The following is a 27,701-nucleotide window of genomic DNA, read 5'->3' as shown; positions in this document are numbered from 1 at the left end:
AAGAATGACAATGAGCAGAGTCAAACATCCGCTGAAGATGACGATATAGTGGTGAAAAGAGGTCACGCCCCTTAACCTGTGGAGTTTAATTGTAAATAAATGTGTTTTATTCTCAGTGATGTTGCGGCATGAGAAACTAATCAGCCAAACAGGAAAATGGACTGGCTGATATTTTAAAAATGTCAAATATCGGCCAATATATTGGTCAACCACTATAGGTGACTTAATCATAAAATGTAGTTATTAATCAGAATTGTTGACACATATTTACCTTTTGCACAGAAAAAACAAATTAGGGCAGGATGTTTTTGTTCTGCCATTTATATTAGGATTCAATTTGATTTCTTTTCACATTTGTCCCTCTTGAATTGATTTTTGTTTACTGTGTTCATTGCAGAGCTTATGGAAGTGAAAGAGGAAAGTCAAGAGCTGATTGAATTGGAGGAGAAACTTCAGTGTCAGAAACATCATGATTTCACAACTGGAGAAGAATCTTCGAGTTGCTCACCAAAAAATCCTCAAAAAAGAGCAACCAAAAATTTTTTAACCTGCTCTCAGTTTGAAAAATGTTTCACATATAAACACAATCTTAATAAGCAGACAAGTATTCAAACAGGAGAAAAACCTTTCACATGCCATCAGTGTGGAAAGAGTTTCACAACTAAGCATTATCTTCGAGTACATGAAATTGTTCATACTGGAGAAATGCCTTTCACCTGTCATCAATGTGGAAAGGGTTTCACACAAAAAGGACATTTTATTGAACACACGAGAGTTCACACAGGAGAGAAGCCTTACATGTGCCATCAGTGTGGAAAGAGTTTCGCATCTGCAGCAACTTTCAAGAATCATCTCCGCCGTCACTCTGGAGAAAGGCCATTTGAATGTGATCATTGTGGTAAAACGTTTGTTTTGAGTTCAGACCTAAACCAACATCTGAAACGGTACACAAATGAGAAGCCTTACAAATGTTCTTTTTGTGGAAAGGGTTTTGCACACCTGTGCTTTTTGAATGCACACCAGAAAATTCATATCAGCGTGAGGCCTCATAAGTGCTTTGAATGTGGAAAGACCTTTACAGCAGTTTCCAACTTGGAAAAGCACCAAAGAATTCATACTGGAGAAAAACCATACAAGTGCTCACACTGTGAAAAGAGTTTCACTCGGTCACAAAACCTGAAAACACACGAGAGAATCCATACTGGAGAAAAACCATACAAGTGCTCACACTGTGGAAAGAGTTACACCCGGTCACAATATCTGAAAGCACATGAGAGAAACCATACCACTGCTCTTCATGTTTCCACACAGCAGATCATGTAGTTACTCGCATGAAAAGTTGCTTCCCAAAGTAATCACAGAGAGAAGTTTTGCTTAAAACCTGATAACAAAACTGCTAAGAGCAAGTTTTACTAAGGAAATCTTAAAGGAATAGTTCACACAAAAATAAAAATTCTCTCATGATTTACTCACCCTCCTGACATCCCAGATGTGTATGAGTTACTTTCTTCTGAAACACAAACAATTAAGATTTTTAGAAGAATATTTCAGCTCTGTAGGTCCATACAATGCAAGTGAATGGGTGCCAAATATTAAGCTCCAAAATCCACATAAGGGCAACATAAAAGTACTCCATATGACTCCAGTGGTTAAATCTATATCTTCAGAAGTGATATGATAGGTGAAGGTGAGAAACAGATCAATATTTAAGTAATTTTTATCATAAATTCTCCTCTCTGCCCAGTAGGTGGTAATATGCATGAAGACTGTGAATCACCAAAAACTGAGGAAGAAGAATGGGAAAGTGAAACTGAAGTGGAGATTGACTGAGCAGGGAGGAGAATTTATTGTAAAAAAAAAAAAAAAAAAAGGAAGATATGAATTTAACCACTGGAGTTGTCTGGAGTACTCTTGTGTTGCCCTTATGTGGATTTTGGAGCTTCACAATTTTGGCACCCATTCGCTTTATATGGACCTTCAGAGCTGAAATATTCTTCTAAAAAAATGTGTTCAGCAGATGAAAGAAATTCATACACATCTGGGATGGCATGAGGGTGAGAGAATGATGAGAGAATTAAAAAAAATTTGGTGAACTATTCCTTTAATCAAAGTCACAAGACCCCGTTTCAGCACAGTTGAATTCTCCCCACATTTTCAAAAAAAGCAAGACTTATATCTGCAGTAGTGATGTCCAGTTTGTGAACGAATCATTCTTTTGAACCTGTTCTTTTATAGTGAATGAGTTGAACCAGTTCACCAAATAAGACTGAATCGTTTGAAACAGTTTGCATCTCAAGTCAACACTGATCCACAAGTTACTCTATCTTAACCTGTCTCTCGGATGTGCCTGACACTCCAAATTGAAATGAGCCGATAACCAGGAGTAATGTGATCCTAGAACTGGTGATATCTGCTTTTGCCAACTCTTCTTTGCAATGAACCGCTCCAACTAGTTCACAAATTGGACTGAACGCTCCACTTGTAACAGTTCTCGAGTCAACAGTACATTGAGTCGATCACAGCAGTTTGTGAGTCAACAGTACACTGAACTGAGAATGACCTCTTTTGGACATAATACTGAGTACTGCTGATTAGTGAGCTGCTAACGTGCATGTGTGAACCGAGGACTTGAATGAGGGGGTGAAACGTTTCATTCGAGAGATGTAAATGAATTTTACTATTGAGTGTTGTGCATGCAGATTATATCTGAAGTTGTGATGAGCTGGGTCATGGTTTCTGTAAAAAAAAAGGGTTGATTAAGACAAGTTTAATCACTTTATATGTTTAGACGTGTAGAACATCCACGTGTGTATATCAGTGTCAGTATTGGGTGCTTTATGTACAAAACTTTAATGTAGGATGTGTTGACAACTGAATTAAACTCTGATGACAATAAACACCCTTATTATTATAACTTAAATAAAATGTAATAATCAGCAATTTGCGGTTACATATGGCTTTATTGAATGTGTTTGTGCGTGTATTCTACGACACCGGTGTCTTAGCATTATGTTGTAATGGGCATTATGGGAATCAGCTGAACAGTAAACATAAAGTTTAATAAGAAACTCAACATAAAACAGTCATAAACAAACACAGACACACATGCAACGTGGCCTCATGCGTCTCTCTCTCTCTCGAACTGGCACCTCCGGCTCCCCTTTATCTCGCTCTCCCGCTGATCAGCTGATTCAGCGCTGCGCCCTGCTCCTCACCTCACTCCTCCCCCACCCGATTCAGGCTTGGGGCACCACCGGTCTGACCATCCCCCCACCCCCCCCTCCTCTGGAGGGGAGACACTGCCCTTCCAGCCATTCTGTCAGACGGTGGTCCACCCCGTCTCCTGTGAACCTGGAGGAGAGACGAGGGGAGGTATGGGGAGAGGGAAAGGGTGAGCAGAGACACAGAGAGAGTGAGCAAGAGAAGAACTTGCTTGCTGGCTCCCAGACGCGCTGTCGCCCAGTCCTCAACCGCTTCTCTGCCCTCTGGTGGACACCAGCTCCCTCCTCCCCCTGCGGACGGCAGTGAGTCCTCCGGCCCCTGGCAGACAAAACTGCTCCTCCCCTTCTTCGGCGGACGGCAGCGTTTCCTCCTGCTCTCGGCGGCCAGCAGCGACCACTCCGTCCCAAGGCAGACGGCCGTGGCTGCTCCCTTGGCGGAAGGCAGCGGCGAGGACTCCGCAACGGCACATCCCTCCTCCCTCCTCCCTCCTCCCTCCTGGGTTTCGGCACCAGTAACAGTTCAAGGTTGGGCAAGGAGGAGGCAGGAACCGGCTGAACAGTAAACATACATTTTAATAAGAAACTCAACATAAAACAAACATAAACACAGACACACATGCAACGCGGCCGCGTGTGTCTCTCTCGAACTGGCGCCACCGGCTCCCCTTTATCTTGCTCTCCCGCTGATAATCTGATTCAGTGCCAGCCGTGCATCATCACGGCCCAGCCACGCCTTCCTTATTGTCACATATGTATAGTGACGTCATTACATGATGACGTATATAAACTGGTGAATCCGTTTTTTTAACCAGTTCATTGAAATGAACTGTCCGAAAGAACCAGTTCGCAGAAAAGAATCAGACTTCCCATCACTACTCTGCAGAACAAAAATGGGCTTTTCCCAATCAGTGGGCATTTTCAAATCATTGAGTTTCCCTACTTAGTTTAGAAATGCCCATCCCGGTTTGAAAACACCCACAGATTTGAAAACACCCATTACTGTTCTGCAGAGACCTATCCACAGTTTTCATGAGCAACCTGCCTGCTTTGTATTTCTGGTTCATTAAATACCTGCTTTGTATTTCTGGTCTCGAGATGCCAAGAAAAAACTGCCAAAACGAGCGATCAAGAGGAGAACAACCAGTGATGGGCAGTAGCTTCACTACAGTTAGAGAAGCTATAAGCTTAACTACATTTCTGAGTAGCGAGACGGTAGCTTTGCTAGTTTTTAAATCAAGTAGCAAAGCTTTGACGAGGTAGCGGTGTAGCGTTGACAAAAGCTACACCGCTATATCATGCCTTTTACCTGGTATTTAGTAATGCCAGATTTGAATCAAAACTAAAGATGTCCGATCACAAATTAATTGCTCATTTGAGTCGGTTCTTTACAATGAATTGGTCACACGTAATAGGAAAGCAGTCTGAATCGGTTCACAATTCAATCTGAATGATTCGCTCGCACTGCTGAATCATGTGACTACGCACGCCCGGCCTCTAATTGGGCTAATCAGCGAAGGAGAGGGATAAATGCGGCGGGGATAAAACCACAGCTTTATTACAATTACATTTATTCATTTGGCAGTCGCTTTTATCCAAAGCGACTTACAAAAGAGGAACACATTATAAGCGAATCATCTTAAGGAGACAGTGGTACGAAAAGTGCCGTAATTCAAAGTTTCACTAGCATCGGAATAGTAGTATTCAAAACAGATTAAAGTGCAACAAGAATTAGTTTTTTGTTTTTTTAGTGACTGGTTAAGGACTCATGGAAAAGATGTGTTTTTAGCCATTTTTTGAAGACGGGAGCTGGGAAGGTCATTCCACCAATGTGGTACGATGAAGCCGTCTGGAAGAGTGGTTTGGTGCCTCTTTGTGCTGGTAAAACAAGGCGCCGTTTCTTAGCCAACCGCAGGCAACTGGTGGGAACGTAGCTCTGCAGAAATGATTTTAGGTATGCTGGAGCAGACCCAGTGACTGTTCTGTATGCCAGCATCAGAGCCTTGAATTTGATACGTGCATCAACCGGCAGCCAGTGAAGAGAGACAAGGAGTGGTGTAACATGCGCTCTCTTTGGTTTATTAAAGACCAGACATGCTGCTGCATTCTAGATCATTTGCAGGGCCCTAATTGCACATACAGGGAGGCCTGCAATGAGAGCGTTACTGTACTCCAGTCTAGTTATGACAAGCGACTGAATAAGAATTTGTGTGGCATGTTCAGAGAGGAAGGGTCTTATCTACCTGATATTGTAGAGTGTAAATCTACATGATCGTGCTGTCTTTGAGATGTGGTCTGTGAAATTTTGTATTAAGAAGAGAAGAACCAATAATAACAAGAATATGCATAGGTCACACTGGATTAAATGGAAATTTGTATACAATAAAAAAAAGCACCATAATGGGTTATGCAGTCATTGTAATGAAGTTGAACATGTTATTCTACATTGCACAGCCTACAACAATAAAGACAAGAATTACACTCAAAATTGCAGGCAAAGGGAATCCAAGGCATGTCATTAAAAAGTCTTTTCACGGAACGACAAGGGAAATTAGATATCACAGATGATGTTTTGAGGTATATGAAAGCAACAGGGTTATATTCGAGAATATACGTTTTTATATACAGGTGCATCTCAATAAATTAGAATGTCGTGGAAAAGTTCATTTATTTCAGTAATTCAACTCAAATTGTGAAACTCGTGTATTAAATAAATTCAGTGCACACAGACTGAAGTAGTTTAAGTCTTTGGTTCTTTTAATTGTGATGATTTTGGCTCACATTTAACAAAAACCCACCAATTCACTATCTCAAAAAATTAGAATATGGTGACATGCCAATCAGCTAATCAACTCAAAACACCTGCAAAGGTTTCCTGAGCCTTCAAAATGGTCTCTCAGTTTGGTTCACTAGGCTACACAATCATGGGGAAGACTGCTGATCTGACAGTTGTCCAGAAGACAATCATTGACACCCTTCACAAGGAGGGTAAGCCACAAACATTCATTGCCAAAGAAGCTGGCTGTTCACAGAGTGCTGTATCCAAGCATGTTAACAGAAAGTTGAGTGGAAGGAAAAAGTGTGGAAGAAAAAGATGCACAACCAACCGAGAGAACCGCAGCCTTATGAGGATTGTCAAGCAAAATCGATTCAAGAATTTGGGTGAACTTCACAAGGAATGGACTGAGGCTGGGGTCAAGGCATCAAGAGCCACCACACACAGACGTGTCAAGGAATTTGGCTACAGTTGTCGTATTCCTCTTGTTAAGCCACTCCTGAACCACAGACAACGTTAGAGGCGTCTTACCTGGGCTAAGGAGAAGAAAAACTGGACTGTTGCCCAGAGGTCCAAAGTCTTCTTTTCAGATGAGAGCAAGTTTTGTATTTCATTTGGAAACCAAGGTCCTAGAGTCTGGAGGAAGGGTGGAGAAGCTCATAGCCCAAGTTGCTTGAAGTCCAGTGTTAAGTTTCCACAGTCTGTGAAGATTTGGGGTGCAATGTCATCTGCTGGTGTTGGTCCATTGTGTTTTTTGAAAACCAAAGTCACTGCACCCGTTTACCAAGAAATTTTGGAGCACTTCATGCTTCCTTCTGCTGAGCAGCTTTTTAAAGATGCTGATTTCATTTTCCAGCAGGATTTGGCACCTGCCCACACTGCCAAAAGCACCAAAAGTTGGTTAAATGACCATGGTGTTGGTGTGCTTGACTGGCCAGCAAACTCACCAGACCTGAACCCCATAGAGAATCTATGGGGTATTGTCAAGAGGAAAATGAGAAACAAGAGACCAAAAAATGCAGATGAGCTGAAGGCCACTGTCAAAGAAACCTGGGCTTCCATACCACCTCAGCAGTGCCACAAACTGATCACCTCCATGCCACGCCGAATTGAGGCAGTAATTAAAGCAAAAGGAGCCCCTACCAAGTATTGAGTACATATACAGTAAATGAACATACTTTCCAGAAGGCCAACAATTCACTAAAAATGTTTTTTTTATTGGTCTTATGATGTATTCTAATTTTTTGAGATAGTGAATTGGTGGGTTTTTGTTAAATGTGAGCAAAATTATCAAATCAAATCAAATCAAATCAAATCACTTTATTGTCACACAGCCATATACACAAGTGCAATGGTGTGTGAAATTCTTGGGTGCAGTTCCGATCAACATAGCAGTCGTGACAGTGATGAGACATATACCAATTTACAATAACATCAAATTAACACAACACAATTTAAACATCTGTTATACATAATTACACTCAACTTAAAACATCAAATTAACACAACACAATTTAAACATCTGTTATACATAATTACACAACTTAAAACATCAAATTAACACAACACAATTTAAACATCTGTTATACACAATTACACTCAACAATATACAAATAATAACATACACTGTACAGTATACAATATGCTGTTTTTTTTTTTTGTTTTTGTTTTTTACTATATAGATACTATATAGATACACATTATTCAATAAAAATTAAAATATATATGAAAAAAGTATATATATATAGAATGTACAGTATTGTACTGTATTGACATTCAGACTGTCGGTTGATAGTCAGTTGTTAAGAGAGACATAATATAATGACAGTAATATAATTACTGTCACAATTATCACATATTAAAAGAACTACCGAGGGAATTCATAATATAATATCACAATTAAAAGAACCAAAGACTTAAACTACTTCAGTCTGTGTGCATTGGATTTATTTAATACACGAGTTTAACAATTTGAGTTGAATTACTGAAATAAATGAACTTTTCCACGACATTCTAATTTATTGAGATGCACCTGTATATGTATAAGGAAGAACTGTCCTTCCGCATTGCTGTTTCACACTCCAGTTCAGTTGGTGGCGGTAATGCACCAAAAGCTGACAAACAAGAGAAGAAGAAGAGAGGTAGTGATAGCTGAGGCCAGGATGAGAGGGAGATTAACTGATGCAACTTAAGTGTACACTGCAGAGTTAGTCGCCATTCAAATGGCACTTGGTTGGGTTGAGGAAGTGATGACAGAGTCTGAAATGCAAGTTTTAGTTTGCTTGGACTCAGTGGCATCACTTTCAAGTCTTCAAACTTTCCAATCAAATGGTTATATTACATAGACTAAGGCATATGGGACTTTTAGTACACTTTCTGTGGGTTCCAGCACACGTTGGGGTACAAGGAAATGAAAAAGCAGACAAAATGGCTAAAGAAGCACTTAATTTGGATAACATTAACTTGACTATCAATTTAAGTAGGGTAGAAGTGTCTGATTCAACAAGCGTGTTGTAATAAATGGCAGAAGTACTGGGACACATGTCAGAAAGGCAGACATTTCCATAAAATACAAAGTAACATAAAACGAAGTAAAATTAGTAATAACGTAAATAGAAGGGAATATATTATATTTACAAGATTAAGAATGGGTCACACTAAACTTAACGCAACACTTCACATCATGCAATATGTGTCAGGAAATGGAAACTTGAACATGTTTTGATTAAATGTACTAAATATGAACAGGAAAGAATTAAACTTCTAAGAGAATTAGAAGCCTCTGGAAGCACAGAATTCACTATATACAATATTTTAAGTACTGGACCAGAGACTGGTAGAACACTAATGGCGATAATGAGGTTCCTGAGAAACACTGGTTTGAAATATAGAATATAGAAAATCTTCCTCGTATTCCATCCTTGTCACACTCCAGCACAGTAGGTGGTGGTATGCACCTTTTTAATTGGTTTGCAATCCGCCAAAAGTAAATCCACAAAAGAAGAAGAAGAGGTCAGGAAGAGTTGTTAGTGTTGTCGCCATGTCGAGAAGACGCTGTTTTCTGCGCTGCAAAAGCAAAACCTCTTTGTTTGGTCTTCCAAAGGCAGACGAATTTAAGAATCAGTGGTTACAATTTATTTTTAGCACTATTCCTCAGCAGTACAACCACAACCTTTTGTTGTGTTCCCTTCATTTCACTGAGGAATACTTCCTGAACCGTGCAGAGTTCAAAGCCGGATTTTCAAGTCGGTTACTCCTGAAAAATGGCGCGGTTCCCACTTTGTTGGGACAATCTGGCTCTTCAGGATCACAACCTGTAAGTATGCTTGATTATTTGTGGATTTATCTGCTACCCAGAGTTCAAATGAGGAGTTTTGTGTTGTAGCAACGGTGTACACCCAGTGCACAGCTGTAGGCCTCTGCTAACCCGATAGCTAATGTTATTGTGTTGAAATAGTTTTGCTATCCATGTTAATCCACGGCTAACTTGCTCACTAACTGTGAGTGCGCCTCTGTTCTTCGTTCATATCTCAGGCGAAAGTTCGGCTACACCCATTGAAACATTGTCTGGTTCACAATATCGAAAGTGAAAGCTACAAAAGTAAAACTTACCACTGTGAAACGTCCTGCTCAAGTCTTACTTGCGAAAGTAGTTCGGGTCGATCAGCTTGTTCTTCCAAACTTTCATTATCGGACTCAAACTGGTGCGGCAAAAACCGACGCCACTGTTACCATAGTTACAGTAGTGTAGTGGCTCTCAAATTGTTTTTGGTCACTCCTCACTTTGAAACAAGGAAAACTTTCGCGTCCAAAAAACGTAATCGAAAATGATAGAAATATGCATGATAAACTGCTCTGTCTTTCGAATTTATTGCACAGAAAGAGTTTTATTTAAAAATACTAAGAAAACTAGTCAAGTCAGCCTAAATAGAGGTTGACACACAGTGCTTTATGGATCATACAAATAAATAATGACAGTGATATAAAAACAGATTGATTTAAAATTAAATAAAAACATTTAAATACAGCATCATGTATTTATCCATTTAACACTATTCAGTGATCTTGTATTCAAAAGCTACAGAATGATTTTTTTTTTAAAGAAGTTTTTAAAAATGGCTAATGATGAAGCTTACCTCACATGAAAAGGGAGACTATTCCATAGATTAGGTCCTATCACAGAAAAGGCACAGTCACCCTTAGATCTACAGCGGCAATGAGGAACCCTCAATAGAGGTTGATCAGAAGACCTGAGCGCTCTGGTGGGCGACTGGTATATTGGGGCATGAGACCAGATAGTGCCTTGTAGACAAAAAATAACAAAAATTCTCTCCAATTTGGAATGCCCAATTCCCAATGCGCTCTAAGTCCTCATGGTGGCATAGTGACTCTCCTCAATCGGGGTGGCGGAGGACGAATCTCAGTTGCCTCCGCGTCTGAGACCATCAACCCGCGCATCTTATCACTTGGCTTGTTGAGCGCGTTACCGCGGAGGCTTCACGCTATTTTCCGCGGCATCCACGCACAACTCGCCACGTGCCCCACCGAGAGCGAGAACCACATTATAGCGACCATGAGGAGGTTATCCCATGTGACTCCACCCACCCTAGCAACCGGGCCAATTTGGTTGCTTAGGGGACCTGGCTGGAGTCACTCGGCATGCCCTGGATTCAAACTCATGACTCCAGGTGTGGTAGTCAGCGTCAATACTCGCTGAGCTACCCAGGCCCCATAAAAATGTTTTTAAAGAAGATTTAAAAATGGCTAGTGATGAAGCTGACCTCACATGGAAAGGGAGACTATACCATAGATTAGGTCTTATCACAGAAAAGGCACGATCACCTTTAGATCTATAGTGGCAACAAGGAACCCTCAATAAAAGTTGATCAGAAGACCTGAGCGCTCTGGTGGGGAAGTAAGGGAAGAGAAGGTCACTGATATATTGGGGCGCGAGACCAAATAGTGCCTTGTAGACATAAATCAGAATTTTAAAATCGACCCTGAATTTCACAGGAAGCCAGTGTTTAGATGCTAAAACCGGGGAAATGTGATTTCTCTTTCTTGACCCTGTTAAAAGCCTAGCTGCCGCATTTTGAACTAGCTGTAGGCGGGATAATGCAGTTTGGGGCAGACCAATGTACAGTGATTTATAATAGTCTAACCTTGATGTAATAAGTGAGTGGATAACAATTTCCAAGTCTTTATGGGAAAGAAAATGCTTTATTTTAGCGATAGATCTCAGGTGGAAAAAGCTACCCTTGACAACAGCAAAGTTTTGGAGTCCAAAATCACTCCAAGACTCCTTACATGATCTTATACATTCAACGACAGAGGACCTAACTGGGCAAGCAGGCCAGGTAAGGAGGACATGGAGGAACCCAAATCAGAACTTCAGTTTTCCAGCCAGTGTTTAATATTTTTAAAGCAATTTAGGGCATTCTCAGATGAACAATTCTTGTCTACACTCACTGGGAAATAACATTGGAAATCATCAGCATAACAGTGATAAAATATGCTGTACTTCTGAAAAATAGAGCTCAGAGGAAGCATATACAGGGAAAATAACAAGGGTCCTAAAATTGACCTAAAATCGAAATGATGCCTATATACTTTCAATACATATAAAAATTGATACTGCTGTAGGACAAACTGCTGGAAACATTTTACACTGGATAGATATTTTTAATAAAAACTAATAATTGCAAGAATTCATTCCTTTGAATTGAAATCCGCCGCAACAGTATCTATAAAAGCATTTTTAAACTTCCAGTAATAATAAATCACTGTGATTGGACCATCCTGGCCAGCGCTGAGAAGAGTATCAGGTACCACGTGACCATGCCATCTTCGCACTGTTTCGGCAGCAGACCACTGGACAATCATTTACCCCTGATTAATGATACTGCAAATCTCTAATAACCACTGAAATAAAAACGGACCTGATACCAAAGCCGTCATGTGGTGTCTCTGGGTACGTGCTTAAGCCCACACCAAAAGTGCCACCAACTACCCTTCTCCACACGTTATATGTTATTGAAGGGCCGATAGCGGTCGAACTTCAGGAACTTATCATTTAAGAACAAAAGGGCAATTCACCACCCTGGGAAACAGACGATATTTTGAATTGCACCCATTGACTCCTTGGATTGACCTCTAGATTATTTCACTCTCCGGGTACATTTTTTTAAATGCTAGAATGTATCAGATTACCCCGCACAATGTTTATTCTTGCTATAACCATGTAAATGTGATTAAATTACCTTTAATCACCTATTTTTCATCTTTCTGTAGTTAGCAAGATAACCAATTATACCATCTCGGAAGCAGTTATTTAGTTTAACAGATCTGTTTTTGAGTTTGATGAATGTCAGTCCATTATAATGATGATGTTTTTGTGTTCAGAAGTTCATCATGAAAGAGCAGGTGGATGTGATTCACACTGGAGAACAGCAGATGCTGCAGACACCAGTAAAGATTGAAGTGAAGCTGGTGGACTGCATGAACCTGATGAAGATGAGAGGAGAAACCACAGCAGAGGAACAACAGCGTGATGAAGGTAACAATGATTTTATTAATTCAGGTATGTTTCTTTCTGTTGTTGTTCATTTTCATGACAATCGACTGTCATGTCAGGATCTGTTAGCAGATGTTCCATCACTCAAAAGTCACACTCACAAGTTTCCCGCTGTTTTTATTGTTGTTTTAGATGTTCTTCGTTGACTTTAGAAAAATTTTAATTAAAAGATTTACCTTTTAAAGTCACATCAGTTCATCAGGGACAGTGAAAGACCCGGCATACTTCATATGAAATTGAAGAACGAACATTTGTGACGTCATTTAGAACAAAATCTGGCCATTTTCCAAGAACGCATCATGTGATTTTTTTTTTTTTATTTTATTTTTTATTACTCTACAAAAGGAGCCAAATCTACTCTCATACTCTCAAGTGCCTCTGTTACTCTCGGTTGTTTGATGTGCCGCTTCACTCGTGCCATCTGCAGCTGAAAGTGATTTAGACATCTGCCCAAAGTGAGAGATTCCTCTCATTTCATCATTCTTTTGTGTCTATTCTGTCCATTAACACACTTTTATACACCCATCTGTGCAGTAGTATTAGTTTCATCATAAATTACTAGGGATACACTGACATTTCTTCCTCCAAAAATGTTCTCTTTTGACCAAAAGAAAAAAAATTTGAACAGAAACGTGAAAATCTGGTAACAGAAACACTTATATGGAGAAAAAGCAACGTTTATCTTGCATATTAAAGTCCACATCTCCTACAGTGAAGTGATTGCTCTCCTGGTTATTAGCATATTAATGAAGAGCATTTTACAGCGCTCCGATAATGTGTGTTATGTTGCGTCATAGCCATTACTGTCAACAGGGTTTGCACAATGTTCTTAAAGTGCTTGAATTTAGCTTTTAGAAATATAAGTACTGGAAAATCTGCATGTTTTGTTGAAAAGTGCTTGAAATTAAAACATTTCTACACATTTAGCATGCTTAAAAAACACATTCATTTTCCACATATCTGTTGATTAGATTCGTGATATTCCCCCGCTCACAATGCGCACATTTGAACCGCCCAAGATTGGAAAAGCCACTGACTGACATGAAAAGCAACCAATCACAGCTCATTTTGTGTTTCATGTGCCGTGTGGGGTGAGTAAAAAAGTATTGTTGCCAAAGTTCATTGTGGGCTAGGGTTGCCACAGTGTACGGTGTTACCGGTTTTACTCTGTACAAGGGACAACACCGGTTTGAAATTTGATACCGGTGGAAACATTATGAATGGAACTTCCAATATCAATACAATAGCCTAACAAATAGTTGCCTAATGAAGAGTTTGAAAGCCAGATGTTCTTTTCCAACTTACACAGTAGAGCTGTTGAATATAATCGTTTTTACGATGCACCGCGATGCTGACGTGAACGATTCTGCATCGATGCATAAAAACAAAAGAATAGATTTAAAAAAATTTTTAAAATTAAATATCATATACAGTATATGCCATACTGTTTTTAAATAAAGTAGTCTTATTAAATATTAATAAAAAAGTTGCCCATGTCCTCCGGAAGCAAAGCACTTGCGTCTGATGTTCGTGGATAGGAGACATGGCAGAGGGAGAGCAGCAGCCGGTGCTTAAAAATGCACCTAACTTCTTGAAAGCAGATATTTGGGCACATTTCGGTTTTTACTTAGTAGAAAAATTAGCTTGATAAAAAAATGCTGTGTGCAAAACATGTCAAACCAAGATTAAATACTTCGGCAACACAACAAATATGAGGAATCACGTCTCCCTTTTTCATCCAGAGCTAAAGTTAGTAGCAAAAACGCAGCTAATCAGCCAACAATACAACAAGCAATGGTATCAAACTTACCTCAGAACTCCGAAAGTGCAAAGATCACACAGTCCATTGCAACATTTATTGCAAAGGATCTCCGCCCTTACTCGGTTATGTAAAACACCTGCTTTCGCTTCCTCCATACCCTGGAGCCGTGATACAGAATCCCATCTCTGAGTTTTTTTCACAGACACCGCTATACCTGTTCTGTACAGTGACACAAAATCTAGAGTGATGGAGTCGATGCTTAATGCCAGCCGAGTGGCCATCACCTGCGATTCCTGGACATCCATCGCCACAGGTTCATATGTAACGGTAACTACTCATTATTAATAAAAGAACTGGAGGACAAGATGCATCGTGATGCATCAAGAATCGTTTTGGAATCGAATCGTTACCCTCTGAATTGGAATCGAAATGTGAGGCAAGTGAAGATTCACACCTCTATTACACAGGCAGCAAAGTACTCGCACTGATAGAAGACGTTTAATTGCAGGTAGTGAATATAATGTGCACGGGGTAACTGTACGACGTCTCTGATTCAGAATGACACAAGAAATGCTGTTAGAAACAGACACGCGCTTGAAGAAACACTTATTTTTAAGAACAGATGACAGAAAAGCCGTCTGTGCGCATTTCTGACGCACTGTTTGTTTGGAGCCGTGCAGTCTCGTGGAACAAGCGTATGTAAAGGGTTCTCACTCTTTCTTTGTTTCAGTCTTCTGAAATTGTTTTTACAAGAATAGTATTATCTATGAGAATGCTGCAAATGACCTCAGACATCTCAGCTCAGGAGGTGCTCCGAGTTCAGTTCACTTCATTTCCACAGAGCAGTTTGTTATGAGCGCAACTCTGCAGGGTCACTATATATATAGCCTATAATCTGTGATTAAAACATAAAATATTACAAAAACACGTTCACCTCGAACCATGAGAGATACACTATATTGCCAAAAGTATTCGCTCACCCATCCAAATAATTGAATTCAGGTGTTCCAATCACTTCCATGGCCACAGGTGTATAAAATGAAGCACCTAGGCATGCAGACTGCTTCTACAAACATTTGTGAAAGAATGGGCCGCTCTCAGGAGCTCAGTGAATTCCAGCGTGGTACTGTGATAGGATGCCACCTGTGCAACAAGTCCAGCCGTGAAATTTCCTCGCTACTAAATATTCCACAGTCAACTGTCAGTGGTATTATAACAAAGTGGAAGCGATTGGGAATGACAGCAACTCAGCCACGAAGTGGTAGGCCACGTAAAATGACAGAGCGGGGTCAGCGGATGCTGAGGCGCATAGTGCGCAGAGGTCGCCAACTTTCTGCAGAGTCAATCGCTACAGACCAAGTTCATGTGGCCTTCAGATTAGCTCAAGAACAGTGCGTAGAGAGCTTCATGGAATGGGTTTCCATGGCCGAGCAGCTGCATCCAAGCCATACATCACCAAGTGCAATGCAAAGCGTCGGATGCAGTGGTGTAAAGCACACCGCCACTGGACTCTAGAGCAGTGGAGACGCGTTCTCTGGAGTGACGAATCACGCTTCTCCATCTGGCAATCTGATGGACGAGTCTGGGTTTGGCGGTTGCCAGGAGAACGGTACTTGTCTGACTGCATTGTGCCAACTGTGAAGTTTGGTGGAGGGGGGATTATGGTGTGGGGTTGTTTTTCAGGAGCTGGGCTTGGCCCCTTAGTTCCAGTGAAAGGAACTCTGAATGCTTCAGCATACCAAGAGATTTTGGACAATTCCATGCTCCCAACTTTGTGGGAACAGTTTGGGGATGGCCTCTTCCTGTTCCAACATGACTGCGCACCAGTGCACAAAGCAAGGTCCATAAAGACATGGATGAGCGAGTTTGGTGTGGAAGAACTTGACTGGCCTGCACAGAGTCCTGACCTCAACCCGATAGAGCACCTTTGGGATGAATTAGAGTGAAGACTGCGAGCCAGGCCTTCTCGTCCAACATCAGTGTCTGACCTCACAAATGCGCTTCTGGAAGAATGGTCAAAAATTCCCATAAACACACTCCTAAACCTTGTGGAAATCCTTCCCAGAAGAGTTGAAGCTGTTATAGCTGCAAAGGGTGGGCTGACGTCATATTAAACCCTATGGATTAAGAATGGGATGTCACTTAAGTTCATATGCGTCTAAAGGCAGATGAGCGAATACTTTTGGCAATATAGTGTATATATATTTCAGTGATTATTATCACCATAATTATTATGTTTACATTTAGAATTGTTTTTAGATCTTAATTTTTATTAGTAATTTTCTGCTGACTGATATTTGTATAAATGAAAGGTGGTTATACATGTTTTTTTTTTTTTTACCACTTCATTATTTTAATTGCTTTTTCATTTCGTTTGAAGTGCTATTTTAATTTAGAAATGTCTTTTTGTTTTTTTTGTGTTTTTTTTTTTTTTGTTTTTTTTTTATTACATTTTCTATGTAAAATCACTAAAGCTATATATATATATATATATATATATATATATATATATATATATATATATATATATATATATATATAATTTTTTAATAAAAATATTGTGAACAAATTGTGAAAAATATTGTGACCGGTAGAGAATGCACAGATACGTTAAACAATAACAGTTACGATGTAAAAAAAAAAGTAGCTATAGGATAGATAAAAATATATGCCTGTGATGTAGCCTACAATAAACCTAATGTATTCTAAACATGACTTGTACACAGAATAAGATATAGTTTAACCCATTCAGCAGTCAGCACCTTGTTGAAAATAGCCTTCTTAAAAAATGGCATACCTAGCCTAAAACAGTTATTTTCTAGGCTACTTACTCAAAAGCGTAATTTTTTGGATGAGCAAAATTAACCCGTCGACATGGTCCTGTGAAAGACGGGACTTGACTCACCTGAGGCGTCTATCCTGCACTTGAAAAAGCCCGCTCAGTGGAAAAATAACGTACAAGCATGCACAGATTTAAAGAAGACTCAAATGTGAAAACATCCGTAAGGACCTTCAAACGTTTGGAAAGCCGATTCCCGCACCACCAAAGTGATTTCATAGCTACTTTGCTGAGTTTGCTTGTCTAGCGAGAGGACATTTTCCTGTGCACTCCGCGAGTGAGAGGGAAGAAGCACACGCAGCCTGAGGTGAAATTAAACTCTGTATCTGCTCCAGAAATCCTTTTTTTTATTTTATTTTTTTTAATAATATTTGTATTATTAATTCTATTTAAAATATTTAACATTAATATGACAGTAATTTAAGTGCAGCCTCTGTAAAAAAATATAAAGCCAAATGTAAATGTGTAAAAATGATGATCAGTATTAACCGACTAGTAATTCCAGTGTCGACTAGGAGCATCAGAACTGTTTATTCGACTAGTCTCGCACATCCCTAAATATAACAATAGTAATGTGATATCCTATTGCAACTAAAGTGAGCACAAAAAAAATCCACAAATAAATCCGTTCCAGATTTCTGATCTGCATACAATGTAGGGATAAAAATGTGCCTATAAAACTGGCTTCATGTTCCCTGAAGATATTCACTGAAATTACTGTTAATTTTGCTGCTGCAATTGTAACTGGTCCTGCTTGATCCGCTCCGAGAACTGGAATCAGCCGGCATGGGAGACGGATTCACTAACAAGGAGGCTAAAGGCTACAGCCTCTAGCGTCAGTTGCTAGTGCGCCTCTTGGGGACAGGGGAGAGAGGTTTACACATACCGCACAGCTGTCACGTACCAGCTGGCTCCCAATATGCATTACCCAGTAGAGTAGTTCTCTAAAAAGGTTTTCTAATTAGGCTACACATTTTTTTATGTAATCCTTTTCTGTTTTACTCTATTTAACAATGAAATGTATAGTTTAGAAAAAGGCGTTTCTGTGCATCCTTAATAAAGACATTTAGAATTTTTTAATTTATTCCAAACAAAGTCTAAATTAAACTATTCATCAGGAGTCTGTTTTCAGGCTAGTATGTCCAGAACTTTTGTTTTCGATTATGGGCTAGAATTTTCACTTCAAGCACTTTGACTTTAAAGTTGCTATCTTATGCAGATCTAGCGAGAGAAGCAATCTCCTGACCACTTACACTTTACATGTCTGTGATCACAGACTGACCTTCACGTAGGGCTGGGCAATAAACCGATATAACATTATCGATGATAAACTTTTGAGTACATTTTTATATTTAGCCTATGTTCTACATCTAGACTATCGGATCAGGTGCATGTCGCTTAAAACACAAGCATTGCTGCAAATATATAGACACAACATGCTAACCAAATTACAGTCATGAAATCAGCCAGTTAAGGACAAAGTATACTTCGGTGATCTGCGTTTCGATCAGCAACACTTAAAGTATTCTTTGTCCTTAACTGGCTGATTTCATGACTGGAATTCGATATTGTAATTTGCACAGTATGCGTCACACAAATTTCGACTCAGATATTTTTTACACGTGCATCGTCAACACGTGTGCCCGCTGTTGTATGTACTAAAAGAGTATCACAAAGTATTTGTAGTGTGCATGCGTCGAAAGCGTTTATATTCGCTTATGGTCAGAAGAGTATATTTTAAAAGGCAATGCATTCGACTGGGCGTGATTCGATCAGGAACACAGAAAAGTGAAGTATACCTAGGACAAATTATCTGATATTTTAAAAATGTATATTGGTCAACCACTATAGGTGACTTAATCATAAAATTGAGTTAATTGATCAGAATTGATGACATATATTTACCTTTTGCACAGCAAAAACAAATTAGAGCAGTATGTTTTTGTTCTGCCATTTATATTAGGATTCAGTTTGATTTCTTTTCACATTTGTCCCTCTTGAATTGATTTTTGTTTACTGTGTTCATTGCAGAGCTGATAGAAGTGCAAGAGGAAAGTCAAGAGCTGATTGAATTGGAGGAGAAACTTCAGTGTCAGAAACATCATGATTTCACAACTGGAGAAGAATCTTCGAGTTGCTCACCAAAAAATCCACAAAGAAGAGCAACCAAAAATTCTTTAACCTGCTCTCAGTTTGAAAAATGTTTAACATATAAACACAATCTTAATAAGCAGACAAGTATTCAAACAGGAGAAAAACCTTTCACATGCCATCAGTGTGAAAAGAGTTTCAAAAGTAAATATTATCTTAGAGAACATGAAAGAGTTCATACTGGAGAAATGCCTTTCACCTGCCATCAGTGTGGAAAGGGTTTCACAAATAAATATAGTCTCAGAGTACATGAAATTGTTCATACTGGAGAAATGCCTTTCACCTGTCATCAATGTGGAAAGGGTTTCACACAAATAGGACATTTTAATGAACACATGAGAGTTCACACAGGAGAGAAGCCTTACATGTGCCATCAGTGTGGAAAGAGTTTCGCATCTGCAACTACTTTCAAGAATCATCTCCGCCGTCACTCTGGAGAAAGGCCATTTGAATGTGATCATTGTGGTAAAACATTTGTTTTGAGTTCAGACCTAAACCAACATCTGAAACGGTACACAAATGAGAAGCCTTACAAATGTTCTATTTGTGGAAAGGGTTTTGCACGCCTGTGCTTTTTGAATGCGCACCAGAAAATACATACCGGTGTGAGGCCTCATAAGTGCTTTGAATGTGGAAAGACCTTTACAGCAGTTTCCAACTTGGAAAAGCACCAAAGAATTCATACTGGAGAAAAACCATACAAGTGCTCACACTGTGGAAAGAGTTTCACTGTGTCACAAAGCTTGAAAGCACATGAGAGAATCCATACTGGAGAAAAACCTTACAAGTGCTCACACTGTGGAAAGAGTTTCACTATTTTAAAAAACCTGAAAACACACAAAAGAATCCATACTGGAGAGAAGCCTTTCAAGTGCTCACACTGTGGAAAGAGTTACACCCGGTCACAATATCTGAAAGCACATGAGAGAAACCATACCACTGCTCTTCATGTTTCCACAGAGCAGATCATGTAGTTACTCATGAAAAGTTGTTACCCAAAGTAATCACAGAGAGAAGTTTTGTTTAAAACTTAATAAGACTGCTAAGAGCAAGTTTTACTAAGGAAATCATAAAGGGATAGTTCACCCAAAAATGAAAATTCTCTAATGATTTACTCACTCTCCTGACATCCCAGATGTGAATGACTTTCTTTCTTCTGCAGCACACAAATTAAGATTTTTTGAAGAATATACTCTATAGGTCCATACAATGCAAATGAATGGGTGACAAAATGTTTAAGCTCCAAAATCCACATAAGGGCAACATAAAAGTACTCCATATGACTCCAGTGGTTAAGTCTATATCTTCAGAAGTGAAATGATAGGTATGGGTGAGAAACAGATCAATATTTGTCATTTTTTTTAATCATAAATTCTCCTCTCTGCCCAGTAGGGGGGGATATGCATTAAGACTGTGAATCACCAAAAACATAGGTAAAAGAATGGGAAAGTGAACCTGAAGTGGAGATTGACTGAGCAGGGAGGAGAATTTATTGTAAAAAAAAAAAAAAAAAAAAAAAAACCTATCACACACACATCTATCAGGTTAGGTTGATTTAATAGTAACAAACTACAGTTTTGTGCATGACATGAGTAATTTTTCCAACAATTGTTTACTGACCGATTGTTTCACTTTTAATTGACTATATCACAATTCCAGTGGGTCAGAAGTTTACATACACTAAGTTAACTGTGCCTTTAAGCAACTTCGAAAATTCCAGAAAATTATGTCATGCCTTTTGACAATTAGCATCTGATTGGAGGTGTACTGAATTGGAGGTGTACCTGTGGATCTATTTTAAGGCCTACCTTCAAACTCAGTGCCTCTTTGCTTGACATCATGGGAAAATCAAAAGAAATCAGCCAAGACCTCAGAAAAAACATTGTGGACCACCACAAATCTGCTTCATCCTTGGGAGCCATTTCCAAACACCTGAAGGTACCACGTTCATCTGTACAAACAATAGTACGCAAGTATAAACACCATGGGACCACGCAGCCATCATACCGCTCAGGAAGGAGACGCATTCTGTCTCCTAGAGATGAACGTAGTTTGGTGTGAAAAGTGCAAATCAATCCCAGAACAACAGCAAAGGACCTTGTGAAGATGCTGGAGGAAACAGGTAGACAAGTATCTATATCCACAGTAAAACGAGTCCTATATCGACATAACCTGAAAGGCTGCTCAGCAAGGAAGAAGCCACTGCTCCAAAACTGCCATAAAAAAAGCCAGACTACAGTTTGCAAGTGCACATGGGTACAAAGATCTTACTTTTTGCAGAAATGTAACTTTTGCCATAATGACCATTGTTATGTTTGGAGGAAAAAGGGTGAGGCTTGCAAGCCGAAGAACACCTTCCCAACCGTGAAGCATGGGGGTGGCAGTGTGATGTTGTGGGGGTGCTTTGCTGCAGGAGGGACTGGTGCACTTCACAAAATAGATGGCATCATGAGGAAGGAAAAATATGTGGATATATTGAAGCAAAATATCAAGACATCAGCCAGGAAGTTAAAGCTTGGTCACAAATGGACAATGACCCCAAGCATATCTCCAAAGTTGTGGCAAAATGGGCTAAGGACAACAAAGTCAAGGTATTGAAGTGGCCATCACAGAACCCCGACCTCAATCCGATAGAAAATTTGTGGGCAGAACTAAAAGAAACGTGTGCGAGCAAGGAGGTCTACAAACCTGACTCAGTTACACCAGTTCTGTCTGGAGGAATGGGCCAAATTAAGTTGCTGGAATTATGAGAAGCTTGTGGAAGGCTACCCAAAACGTTTGACCCAAGTTAAACAATTTAAAGGCAATGCTACCAAATACTAATAAAGTGTATGTAAACTTCTGACCCACTGGGAATGTGATGAAAGAAATAAAAGCTGAAATAAATCATTCTCTCTACTATTATTCTGACATTTCACATTCTTAAAATAAAGTAGTGATCCTAACTGACCTAAGACAGGGAATGTTTTCTACGATTAAATGTTAGGAATTGTGAAAAATTGAGTTTAAATGTATTTGGCTAAGGTGAATGTAAACTTCTGACTTCAACTGTATGTCATCGCATAATGACGTCACTATACATAATGCTAATATGCCGGAGTTGTAGAATACATGCATGAATATATTCAATAAAGCCATATGTAAGCTTATATTGCTGATTACATTTTATTTAAGTAATAATAATAAGGGTGTTTATTGTCATCAGTGTTTCATTCAGTTGTCAACACATCCTACATTAAAGTTTTGCACCTGACGCACCCAATACTGACACTGGTATACAAATGTGGATGTTCTAAACATGTCTAAATCATATAAAGTGATTAAACTAGTCTTAATCAACTCACCCTTTTGTTTTACAGAAACCATGACCCAGCTCATCACAACTTCAGATTTAATCTGCATGCATATTACTCAAGAATAAAATTAATTTACATCTCTCGATTGAAACGTTTTGCCCCCTCATTCAAGTCCTTGGTTCACACATGCTCATCAGCAGCTCACTGATCAGCAGTTCTCAGTATTATGTCCGAAATAGGCGATTCTCAGTTCAGTGTACTAGTGACTGTTGTGGCTTCTGCCACCTCTGTTAGACATCACTCTTGAAGTCTTGGGGTTTTGATGCCAGAAGATAGACTTTATTATCAGAGATAAAAAGCAGAGTTGCTCCCAGCACAACTCCCGCAAAATGGGTTTGTCCCTGTTTATACATATGATCTCCCAAGGCATGGCTAATATATTCCATATGTGTCACAGGACACCACTGTGGAGAGACCTCACCATATTTTCTTTAGCGTTAACACAGGAGACTCAGTTTACCATATGCGAGGGGCCCCACATTCCATTCCAAGACAGACCTCTCTACAAACACACATTAAGATATATGCTTTGACCATCAGAAATAATTGTAGAATAAAATGGCTATATTTACATTGATTATACTTGATTAATTTATATTCAACTTTATAAAAAATATTCTACATTATCCCCCCTCTGGGACTTACATAAGTCCCACCTTCACTGTCCTTATTCAGAGTGCAAATTTATAATTCATTCTCCTCAGTTATGCTATCTAGTGACTGAGTTAAATCACACAGCTTCATCACCAATGACCAGATTATGCAACCGCACACCAGTGGAGATTGCAGAACCAAACGTCTCCATTCAAATTTGATTAAGAACGGAGTAAAAAGATTCTGTCTCCTTATACCTTCATTCAATAAATGAAACCTATAAGCATGAGCGTGCAATTGGTTCAGCCTTGCCTGTGGTTGTCACAATAATGTAGAGTATATCAAACATAAAATATTCATAATAATATTAAGGGTTCTTTTTTCTAATGTAGATACCGTATCTTCAATCCAGATACCTTGCGCATCGTAGAGGGTCACCTCCGGGGAGAGGTTAGGCTAGCACTTTCATCCCGGGGCATGGCTCATCATTCATTTCATCATATATATTCTTTGGAGGAATCGATTTCCTCCAAAGGTAGATGTCTTTCTGTCCATCCAGGGTAGATGTCATTGCATTGGACCATTCACATCGATCAGTGTCATCTGCTTCACTGTTGCGCAGATCAAGAATGATTTTACCAATGGTAACGCACAACAGAATATTATTCCTCTCACAAGGATTGTTATTCCAATCATTATACCAATTTTAGCCAATCATGTACCCCATTTCTTAATTCTATTTAAATGTATAAACAGACAAGACAAGCAATGTTAATCTTTAGTCACCACCATGTTTTCTTTTTCCATTCTTCATTAACATTAAAATGTACATGAGTTCAATAAAAGCATAAGTAAAAAGTAATAAATCAGATTTCAATCTTAATTCTTCATGATACCAGTATTCCCAGGTTTGTTTAATACGTCAGGCAATACACTCCTTTGTCTGCAACGGTTCTCAAAACTTTACCCCCTAAATCTATAATTAATCTTTACACAGGGTATGATCCCCTGATGGCACAGTGTCAGAATGCATTTTACCACTGGTCTGATACAGCTCAGTCCTATTAGCCAATCCTTAACAATTTGGTATCAGTAAACAAATATTTTCTTTTGTTTCAGGGAGCATCACCTGAGAACAGTCACAGCCAGTGGAACCATCAACAAATGCTTAAATATGGAGACAGTTCATAACATGGTTAAATTCACAAAGCATTATTCAAAATTCAACCATCTATCAAAATTGTCCAAATTAAAAGAAAAATGCTACAATTGAACTTTTTTACAGATCATTAATTTCCATTCGGGTTGTATTTCTGCTCCTTTAACAAACATCACTAAAGACCATGTATCACGGTGGGGACTAACATCAGAACAAAACAAAATAAAGGTAGCCTCTGTCAAGCTTCTAGGAAGCTCATTATGTCTCTATAAGTCTCTAGATAGTTTTTGAACCTACATTTATTCTTTCAGATGAACGTTCAACTGAATCTCTTATTTTTAGTATAAGCACTTAACTTCAAATTGCCCTCTGAGTATATAAAATCTTTAATCATGATGAGGAAAGCTGTTTGAACCTCTCCTTCATATCACTGTATCTAACATTATTATCAGGTCACATTTTCCATATAAAAGAAAATAAAATCAAAAGAATATGACAATTTAGAGATGTGACTTTAGCACACACTTCTACATCTGCTTTTGTGTTTCTGTCTTAATCAGACACTTATCAAACTTAAACAGAGTGTGAATGAGCGCCAGGCGAGGGATGAATTCGGAGGGTGACACTCCACTCCCCCACGCTGTCTCCAATCTCATCACAGTCACCCCTTCTTTTTCATTTTAGAATCTCATAATAATTTAAGTTATTCTTCAACAGTGAAAATAGTGATAATATAATATTTCAGTATATTAACTACTTTCAAACTTTCCCATCTTAAACCATCTTCAAGAAAACCTCTTCCAGAACTTTCAACTTACTCATTCCCTACTTTCTTTTGTCCATTCAAACAACATATATCAAAAACTGTAGAACCTTTCGGTATTTTGTATCTAGGTATTACCTCTTGTTAGAAATTTGATTACTGTTGCTGACCTTTGATCTGCTGATGGTACTGCTTCCAGCCATCTGTTAAATCTGCATATCACCACAAGCATATAATGCATTCCGTGTACTTTATTTACCATGCCCACATAACATTGTTTTGAGCACAGACTTTACATGTGGACAAAAACTCATCAACCCTCGCTTGCAATAATGGAGACCAATATCCCTAATATCCCTGTTGTTTAATTTTCCTTATCACTTCGCATCTGTAATAAGAACATTGAGAAATGTAGTTGATGCAACAATCTGTCTTTCATGAGAATGCCATATACCTTGTGATCCCTAAACCAAGAACCATCAAATCTTTAATAAAACACAAACTTTACCTTTCTTTTTTGACATTCTCTTTTCATTCAATACAACTTAATTTAGCCTTCTGTTCAAGCAGAGCTTTACATTTACAACACCTATCTTGTAGTCATGTCATTTTATTACTAATATAATCTCCTCTTTCTTTTTCTTTTTAAAGTCAATTAACTCTCTTATAATTACTTTCTCCCTTTTCTTACTCTTTCTCAGGAGAAGGAACTTTCATTCTAATGAAGCAACACAAATCACCATTTTAAACAAACAGAAAAGTAATTAAATTTTTTAAACAAATTAAAGTAGTAAAGTGGCACAATGGAAAGTCAGACAAATCTCTTGTGTTTTGAAATATTTGATCAATATCATACACTACGTCCTTTTAATTTTTCATGTCTCTTATTTTTTTTAATATTCTACTGTTTCAGCATCATTTAACAATAAGATTTTTCAGTTATTATTATTTTATACTTCTCAGCATTTCTTGACAAATGATTCAGTTAAATGGTAAAACCAAAATTCACAGTGCAGAAACTGTAGGCCTCTAAAGTGATACTTTCATGGATTAATCTCAAAATAGAAATAGTTTACTAGAAAAAAGACACTCAATCAACTATCTGTAGCACCCACTAACCTTTTTCTTTAAAGTGAGGGTACTTTCTGGAAAATTTGGGGGAGTAACCAATCCAATAGGTAACTCTAACTTTGCCATTAAATTTGTAATATTTAACCTTCACATCAATTAATCAGCGGTTAGATGCTGGATTTAAATTTAGACCCTCAGAACAATTTAGACATGGGTATTAAACCCATGAATGGCAGTTTGGAAAATCATAAATCCAGTTAGTCGTATAAGACTGAAATCAACTTATCCAGAGAAATTTGTATCCACATTTGAAATGTCAAATCAGTAATGATTACCAGCAGTCATGAGAGCAGGAGGTCCAATCGTATAAAAGCCCACATCATTTTCAGTCTTTTTTCTCTGGACTTCCTTTTGCAGTATTAACAGCTTCATAAATCATCTGGCCCAGCCATCTGTAATGGTGAGTGACTGGTTCCAGACTGAGTTCATGAAACAACATGCACATAATGATGACAAAAAAAAGGGTAAAACATAGTTAGTATCAAAGACACACACAGAATAGACTCATGAATATGAAGTTATTTATGATGCTCATTTTAATCTTAATGTTTCTCCATGGGTTTCACTTACTACCAATTATCAGTTTTTCCTTAGCATTTTCAATTATTTTTACAATCAAATAGCTCCAAGATATTTCTTAAATCTTCAAATCAGAACTTCTAACACAAATAACATTTTCAATTTTATGCATGTCCAAAAGGAAAAAAAACTTCTATATTGTTAGATATCAGAGCATCTGAGCAAAACTGTTTACAATGTTTGCTTAGTTCTGCCTCCCTATTGGAGGTTGGGACTTTATTTTCCATTTTATCTGGCATGATTGGTCACAGAACAAACCCAAGGAAAAAGCATCACAATGTTGGTAAGTTTGTCACATATAAAGATCAAGAGAACTGATATTAAGAGCACAACTTCAGCAAATTGAAAAAACAGAGAACATGAAATGAAACAAATCATTCTTAATTTTCTTTCCTTCAATTCTAGTCTCAAAGGCAGCTCTCAGTGTACCCATGATCAACCAATGCCTACACTGTTTATATAAAACAAGAAAATAAAAGAAAAATATGTAATCTTAATTAAAAGAATCTGCTATCTATCTTTTCTAAATTCGGGGCGCGCCTGTCTGAGTGGAGACACCAAGAGAAACAAGTTCTCCCATTCAAAGTCTGAAGGTGCCATCCTTAGAGAGTAAGGGGTCATAGGTTTCTGTTTATTCAGGGCACTAACAGCATCTCACTCAATCTCTCCATAAGACAGTCCCTAACAAAATAATAAACTCTACCTATCTTAGTTTTGTTGGCTGATCAAGTTTACACTGATAAAGTTGCAACTCACATGCAAATTTGTTCTCCAGACATATTTAAACACATAGAAAATC

At 38.6% G+C, this 27,701-nt stretch overlaps 3 protein-coding genes across 4 annotated transcripts in view; 2 read left to right on the top strand and 1 right to left on the bottom strand.

The window, feature by feature from the left end:
• Window positions 1-1,604, top strand: part of LOC127419356 (zinc finger protein 665-like) — a 41,107-nt gene extending 39,503 nt beyond the window's left edge. The window contains exon 6 of the mRNA XM_051660714.1: window positions 398-1,604. Within this exon, the coding sequence (XP_051516674.1) occupies window positions 398-1,323 (926 nt within the window). The 3' untranslated portion in view covers window positions 1,324-1,604. The remainder of the gene's footprint in view (window positions 1-397) is intronic.
• LOC127418577 (zinc finger protein 721-like) overlaps window positions 1-27,701 on the bottom strand; it is a 620,351-nt gene that overhangs the window by 119,977 nt on the left and 472,673 nt on the right. The window lies entirely within an intron of this gene.
• Window positions 8,976-22,469, top strand: LOC127418608 (zinc finger protein 501-like). Of its 2 annotated transcripts, none has more exons than XM_051659245.1 (3): window positions 8,976-9,310; window positions 12,400-12,550; window positions 19,201-22,469. In XM_051659245.1, the coding sequence occupies exons 1-3, from the start codon at window positions 9,035-9,037 to the stop codon at window positions 20,292-20,294; spliced, it is 1,521 nt and encodes a 506-aa protein (XP_051515205.1). In that variant the 5' UTR covers window positions 8,976-9,034; the 3' UTR covers window positions 20,295-22,469. The 2 variants fall into 2 exon arrangements, with proteins under 2 accessions (XP_051515205.1, XP_051515204.1); XM_051659244.1 differs by having other exon boundaries at window positions 8,977-9,310; window positions 12,397-12,550.

The sequence above is a fragment of the Myxocyprinus asiaticus genome, chromosome 28, assembly GCF_019703515.2.
Source record: "Myxocyprinus asiaticus isolate MX2 ecotype Aquarium Trade chromosome 28, UBuf_Myxa_2, whole genome shotgun sequence".
Taxonomy (NCBI): Eukaryota; Metazoa; Chordata; class Actinopteri; order Cypriniformes; family Catostomidae; genus Myxocyprinus; species Myxocyprinus asiaticus.
Note: the sequence above shows the minus strand (reverse complement) of the source record. Positions and strands in the feature narration are given on the sequence as shown.